The 7,167-nt window shown below is 41.6% G+C and overlaps 1 protein-coding gene across 1 annotated transcript; it reads right to left on the reverse strand.

The window, feature by feature from the left end:
* Positions 1-1,458: 1,458 nt before the first annotated feature.
* LOC149658458 (uncharacterized) lies at positions 1,459-6,777 on the reverse strand. Its single transcript, XM_089844750.1, has 3 exons — positions 4,438-6,777; positions 3,730-4,278; positions 1,459-3,657 (listed from the first exon to the last, which is right to left on the reverse strand). Exons 1-3 carry the CDS (start codon positions 6,775-6,777, stop codon positions 1,459-1,461), a joined length of 5,088 nt encoding a protein of 1,695 aa, XP_089700876.1.
* Positions 6,778-7,167: the final 390 nt, after the last annotated feature.

Below are 7,167 nucleotides of genomic sequence, written 5' to 3' on the forward strand. Positions count from 1 at the left end.
AAAAGTTTCAATAATGCCACCGTGCGGAGAAAACGCGAAGCTTGATCTAGGGGAAATAAAAATGGCAGGCCAAAGACCTGTAGCATCAGCGGCAGTGTATGTGACGTTTAAACTTATAATTCAGTGCCAAATGAAAATTAGTACTCGAAATTTCGTGCAATGAATGAACCACAATTTTCAGAAGAGAATATTTTCAAAAATGATAACTGTTGATAACCATATCACCCTAATATTAACCAGATTAGTTATGTAAACTCTTAAGCCTTGGTCATAACATCAGTATAAAAATTGGTAATACTGTATTCGTTTTGTTCAGTACCTGTTGCTCTCTCTTGTCAAAATTGCTACGAGTATTACGCATATTTTCCCAAAGATCCTACTGAAAAAATTCGAAAAGCTCTTCAGTCAAACTTTAAGGCAAATGAATTCACACAGTATGGAATTATAAACGAAAAAACTCTTGTTGCTTTAAAAAAAGTCTAATTTAAAAGTAACGAAGATTGGTTTTGAAGTCAACCCTTCTTATCCATTCTTGGGGTGTTCCTCTGACGGTCTAGTCAACGATAATTTGGTCGAAATGAAGTGTCCAGTCATTGGTGAAAAAGGAAACTTAGAAACTGTCCTCAGGAAAACTCCTTCCGTAATCAAGAAGGACAGAACATTTTCTTTGAAACCCAAACAAATGTATTATGGGCAAGTGCAACTTAGTTTGGCCCTTTTAGCACTTCAAAGTTGTCATTTTGTAATTTATTCTAAACTGGAAGATGATTGTTTTGTTATTGATGTGCCTAAAGACCAAACATTTATTAACAATCTTTTACCAAGATTACAAATTACTTATTTTAATTACTACATGCCAAATTATTTGAAATGGAATAAAAAGGACAGAATGTAATGGCGCAAATAAGGCTGAAGTGATATTTTTAAGTTCCTTTAAAATGTGATAGAATCTTACAAATTTATTAAATAAAATTGTTTAACAATATTTCAGGAGTCTTGGGTGCATTATTTATTTGCATTTTTTTTCACGGGTTTTAACAAGCTTGGGAACTGTTGAATATATCGTTGCGGTAACTAAATTCTAATTATAATAAAACTGATAGTGGCTAACTTATAAGTAACTTCAACTGGAGTTAAATATTATAAAAACTTTATTCGTCACGAGAACTCTTATGACATTGTCAATTATTACCAAATGGAAAATATTTACAAGCTAAGCTCATTAAGTACTGACAACTTAGACCTGGTAACTAACTGATAACAACTGGTAACTCATAACCGATGACAACTGATTTTCTATGGTAGCGTTCTTAGTTTATATACAGAAGATAAAAAACTAAATCTATATTTTTTATGCCCGAATAGCGATAAATTTACGTTTACGATATTTTTTACATTATTTCATTTTTTAGATTTAACAAATTCCCCGCCGATGAGTTTTAGAACTCATCCAAACAATTACTGAACTTCTAATAAATATAACAATTGAATTGGTCTTCTCATATATTGTCCATTCCCAAGATGTATACGGCAAGCTCGAACCTTGTTGTCTCGGCCACGGAACACTTCTTCGATGAGGGCAGTTTTCCAAAATGTCCTCGGTGTTTTGTCCTGATGTACCAGAACAAGGTCCCCTTTTTGGAATTCTTGACCTTCGGGTGGATTTCGGTACTGATGAATGGATCGCAGCTCAAATAAATACTCGTTTCGCCAACGATTCCAAAAGTTGTCCAGCAGGGATTGGCGGTACTTCAGTCTCCTTGTGAGATCTTGCTTCGTAGAGGATATAGTTTCGAGTGGATCATGGACTCTTGATGGTATAGCCATAAGTCGCTCGCCGACGAGAAAGTTGCTGGGACATATCGGTGATGGTTCCCCCGCATCGTTATAGCTAAAAGTCAGAGGTCTGGAGTTAATGACCGCCTCTGCTTCTGTAAGGATCGTCTGGAACTCTTCGGATGTTAGCAGCGCCTTCCCCAATACTTTCTTAAGTGCACTCTTGACCGATCGTACCATCCTTTCATAAAATCCGCCCCACCAGGCAGCCTTCTCAACGATGTACTTCCATATGACCTTGTGGTTGGCTAGGTACTCGTCTGTCTTTGGTGATTTGAGATTGGTCCAGATTTCTTTAAGATCTTGCTCGGCCCTCTTGAAACTCTTTGCGTTATCGGAGTAGATGGTAGTTGGTACTCCTCTTCTTGACACAAATCGTCTGAAGGCCATCAGAAAGGCTTCAGCCGTCATATTCAATACCAGTTCCAAATGTAGCGCACGAGTAACGGCGCATGAGAAGATCGTGATGTAAACTTTGGTGGATTTATTTTTGCCGGCCTTCACGTACACCGGTCCTGCGAAGTCTATCCCAGAAACGCTGAATGGAGGTGCTTTTGTGACTCTGTCTTTAGGTAGTGGCGCCATAGTAGTCGTACCCGGCTTCACGGTGAGTTTTTTGCAAATGAAACAGCGATTGAGTAGAGTCTTCGCCACTTGTCTTCCACGTGTGAGCCAATATTTCTCTCTAACAGCAGCCAAGGTGTCTCGTAAACCGGAATGCATAAGTTGGCTATGTTGAGAAAGGATAATTAATTCTGATAGTCTGTTTCTTCCCATTATTAGGCACGGATGTTTTTCGCAATACGAAAAGTTGGTCTTCTGTAATCGTCCTCCAAGTCGGATCAACTGCTCCTTGTCCAAAATTGGGTTCAGAGCTGATATTGGGGAGCTGACTGGTAGCGCTTTTCCTTCCTTCAACAACGTCAGTTCTTGGTGAAAGTCTTGTGACTGGGCCATGCGTACTAATGATCTTTCAGCTCGTTCGAACTCTTCTGCGTTGAAAGCTCCTTTTCTGATTTCCTTGGTTTTGATGTAATCCACGAAACGCCAAATGCAAGCCATAACTCTCTTTGCTTTCGTGAGGGACTTGTATCTTGAAAGATCCATGAGCGGTTCTTCTTTGATGGTGACATTTAGCTGAGTGACCTCTGTATACTTGGTACGAGACTCTTCGGCAATGGTTTCCTTCGGTAGCTCTTCCATCTGTTTGATTTGCCAATGTTCCTTCTCGAGTCGTAGCCATTCTGGGCCTTCCCACCAGATCTTGCTCTGAATCAGACTTTGAACGGTACATCCCCTGGTCGGTAGGTCTGCAGGATTTTCCTTGCCCTTCACGTGACTCCAAATGCTGGGCTCGGTCAGTGATTGTATTTCCGCAACTCGATTCGCTACGAAAGGCTTCCATTTTATAGATTTTCCTTTGATCCAATGGAGCGTGATTAAAGAATCCGTCCACATGTATATCGGTATTTCTTCTTGCAACCAATTATGTTTGAGATATTGGGCCAGACGAGCTCCGACTACTGCTCCCATTAATTCGAGACGTGGCAAGGTGATTCTTTGTAGCGGGGCGACTCTCGTCTTGGCGGCGATAATTGATACGCTTATTTCTTCGTCTTCTCGTACATAGCGGATGTATGCAACGGCGGCGTAAACGTGCTCGCTGGCATCACAGAAAATATGGACTTCTTTTTCTTTCACTTGAGAAACGCTGAGGCCATGGTAATAATGTCGAGGAATTGCTAGTCTATTCAGCAGTGATAGTTCCAAACACCAGTCCTCGAATCTTCTTGTCGGTTCGATTGGTAACGGATCATCCCACTGCACGCCCAACTGCCAAAGTTCTTGAAAGAGGGTCTACATCCTGACTGTGAATGGCGCAATAAATCCTACAGGATCGAATATTCTTGAAACGCATTGAAGAACGCTTCTCTTGGTGTTTTTGCGTGTGGTGATGAATTCCAGTAATGGTCGTAAATCGAAGATTAAGGTATCCAATTTCGGATTCCAGGTCAATCCTAAGACCTTTTGTGTTTCTTCTGATGTCTTCGGTCCAAGCGTAGTTAGAGTTTTTGGATCTACGCATTCGCCATCCCATCTCGACTGAAGTTGACTTGAATTCGTTCGCCATTTTCTGATATTCATCCCAGCAGTTTTCATTAGGTTTTTCGTATCTACTGATATCGCATAGGCGGTTTCGTCTTCCGACGCTCCAGATATTAAGTCATCAACGTAAAGACTGTTCTTGATCAATTCGCAAAGGTCGGCCTTTTCATCTTGATGTTTCTTCAGATGGTGTTGGATCGTTGCTGATAACAGAAAAGGACTCGACGTCACTCCAAACGGTACTCTCGTAATTCGCCATACTTCATAATTATCTTGTCTAGGATCGTCCTTCCATAAGAATCGGACGGCATCTCTATCGGGTGGTGAGAGTGCTATCTGAAGGAATGCCTTTTCGATGTCGGCGGTAAATGCGATCTTGTGGTTTCAGAATCTGAGAAGGATCGACAGCAGTTCTGGGTTTAGATTCGGCCCTGATGAGAGACAGTCATTGAGTGACAATTTTCCCTTGTCACTGGACGATGCGTCGTAGACTACACGCAACTTGGTGGTATCGTGATCGGCTCTGATGACTGCTTGATGCGGCAAGTAGTAAGTAGGGTTGTTGCTACTCCGTTCTGGTGAATCAACTCTTTCGATGACGCCTTGCTCCCTTTGTTCGTTTATAACATCCTTGTATTGAGTATGTAATACGGGGTTTGCTCTGAATCTGGACATCAGACGGTCTGTTCGTTGTTTAGCAACCTCATAGTTATCCGTGAGATTATCTCGTTTTTCATTCCATGGTAGGCAAACTTCGTATCTGTCGCTTATAAACTGGATCGACTTTTCGAATTCCGACTTGATACCGTCATCTGTGATATCGTTGTTTCCATTGTCCGTAACTCCCATCGCATCGAGTTCCCAGAAGGCTTGGATCTGTCTTGATAACTGACTTTCGTTATTGATGGCTATGGTCATTATGCTCACCATATTAATTCCAACTGATGTCGTCGTCGAAATTGACGGTCCATGCATCACCCATCCAAAGATTGTTTCAACAGCTCGTAGCTTAGAATCCAACGGCTCGGTCTTGCCCGTTACTACCGTCCAATAGCTGTCAGCACCAATCATCACTCCAATATCGCCTTGGCCATCAAAGCCTTGACCTTCTTCATCCGCAATTTCTAGTCCTTTCTCTCGTAACTGACTATTGGTATCTCTGCATGGAATAGCGATGAGCGAGCTACAGATGTTGGGTGACTCCATGGCTTCTATTTCGACCTTTCTTGTTGGATCTCTGATGTTCTCCAAGGTAATCTTCACAACTCTTCTGACTATGGATGTTGGTTTATCTTCCTCGAAGCCGTACGATGATATCGTTTCTTCTCGCATGAAAGGTAATTGCAAGTGACGAGATAATGCTTGATTGACGAACGTCCCTTGAGCTGCACCATCAAGTAGACATCGGACTCTTCTACTCTGACCCTTGTCGCCATATATTTTCACTTGGGCTGTTTGCAGCAACACTGTTCTTACTGCTGGAGATGTCATGACTGTCGAAAGGCTGGAGATTTGTCTTGAGATTACTTCTGACGATGAACATTCGTTTTCCTTGTTGGCGGTACGTTCCTCTGTACATAGACTTTGGTGATGTTTCCTGTTGCATCTTTTGCACACTTCAAGTTTTGATTTCTCCCAACAGCTTCTCGCAGAGTGTCTGGTCTTGAGGCATATGAAACATCGTCTCTCCTTCTGAACAAGTTGTAGCTTCTCTTCGATTGGTTTGCTACAGGACTCTGGGGTGTGGCCTGGATCTTGACAATATAGGCATTTTATAACAGTACCAACACTCAGTACCGCTGCTGATGCGAGCCTTCCTTGTCGCTGATTGTTTAGATTCTGCCATGGTTTTGACTTGTTCTTCTCCAGGAATGCCCTTGAACTTGATTCTCTGTTGTTTGGCGTGTCGTCTTCTTGGAATTCTTGAACTTGTTCTCTTGACTCCACCTCGTCACGTAAATAGCCCACTAAATCCATTACGTTCCATTTTTGACCTTTCTTCGACCGTGAGAATGACAACATGATGTCTTGTGTTATACGTTGCTTCAAGACTGTTCGTAGTAGTTGTCCATAAGACTCTGATCCAACTTTCAGCGCCTTCAAACTGCGAATTTCGATTTCCAAGGTGTCATAGAGCCGTCTAAGTCCATTAACGTCGCTCGATTTTTTTACGGCCTCTAGTTTCAAAAGATTCCCCATATGCCGATCTACTATATCTCCCTGATCTCCAAATCTTCCCTTGAGAATGGTTATAGCTTCGTCATAAGTCGCTTCAGTGACAGCAAGGCCTTGGATAGATCTGGCTGCTTTCCCTTCTAGGTAAGACTGCAGGTACGTGAACTTCTCTACCTTGCTGAATCCTTGGTTGTCATGTACTGCAATTTCGTACTGGCTCCAGAAAGCTGTCCACTTGGTCTTCTCGCCGTTAAACTTTGCCATTGTTAACTTAGGTAACCTCACTGAAACTGGTCTAGCTATTTCTGTGTCATCGCTACTTGCGCTACTTGTTCTTGACCGAGTTCTCCTGACTCGTGTCTCTCGACTCTCCTCGATCTTTAGCTCGATGCGTGTCCTGCTCTCGCTAATCTTGTCCATGAGTTCCAGTGATTCTTGAACATCCTTGTCATAATCAGCTTGCACCGTCAGTAGGTCTTGAATCTCGTGGTCGGCTTCTTGTAAGCACCCTTGCTTTTGCACTAGACGGTTCAATGAAATTCGCAACTTCACCGCATCAACTGGGTCGGCTTTCAACTCGTCGCTGGACTTCTTGATGAGATTTGTAATTGACGTCTTCAGAGTTCCACGTTTTCTCTTAAGTTTTTCCAATGGATCCATACTAGCAGTTTACTTCCTGATTTCTTGTTACCACAGATTATTCCCGGGTTTCGGCACCATTAATTTGTTGAATATATCGTTGCGGTAACTAAATTCTAATTATAATAAAACTGATAGTGGCTAACTTATAAGTAACTTCAACTGGAGTTAAATATTATAAAAACTTTATTCGTCACGAGAACTCTTATGACATTGTCAATTATTAGCAAATGGAAAATATTTACAAGCTAAGCTCATTAAGTACTGACAACTTAGACCTGGTAACTAACTGATAACAACTGGTAACTCATAACCGATGACAACTGATTTTCTATGGTAGCGTTCTTAGTTTATATACAGAAGATAAAAAACTAAATCTATATTTTTTATGCCCGAATAGCGATAAATTTA

Source organism: Phalangium opilio, unplaced genomic scaffold, assembly GCF_054372755.1.
Source record: "Phalangium opilio isolate 3A_F unplaced genomic scaffold, DU_Popi_V2 ptg000077l_1, whole genome shotgun sequence".
NCBI lineage: Eukaryota > Metazoa > Arthropoda > Arachnida > Opiliones > Phalangiidae > Phalangium > Phalangium opilio.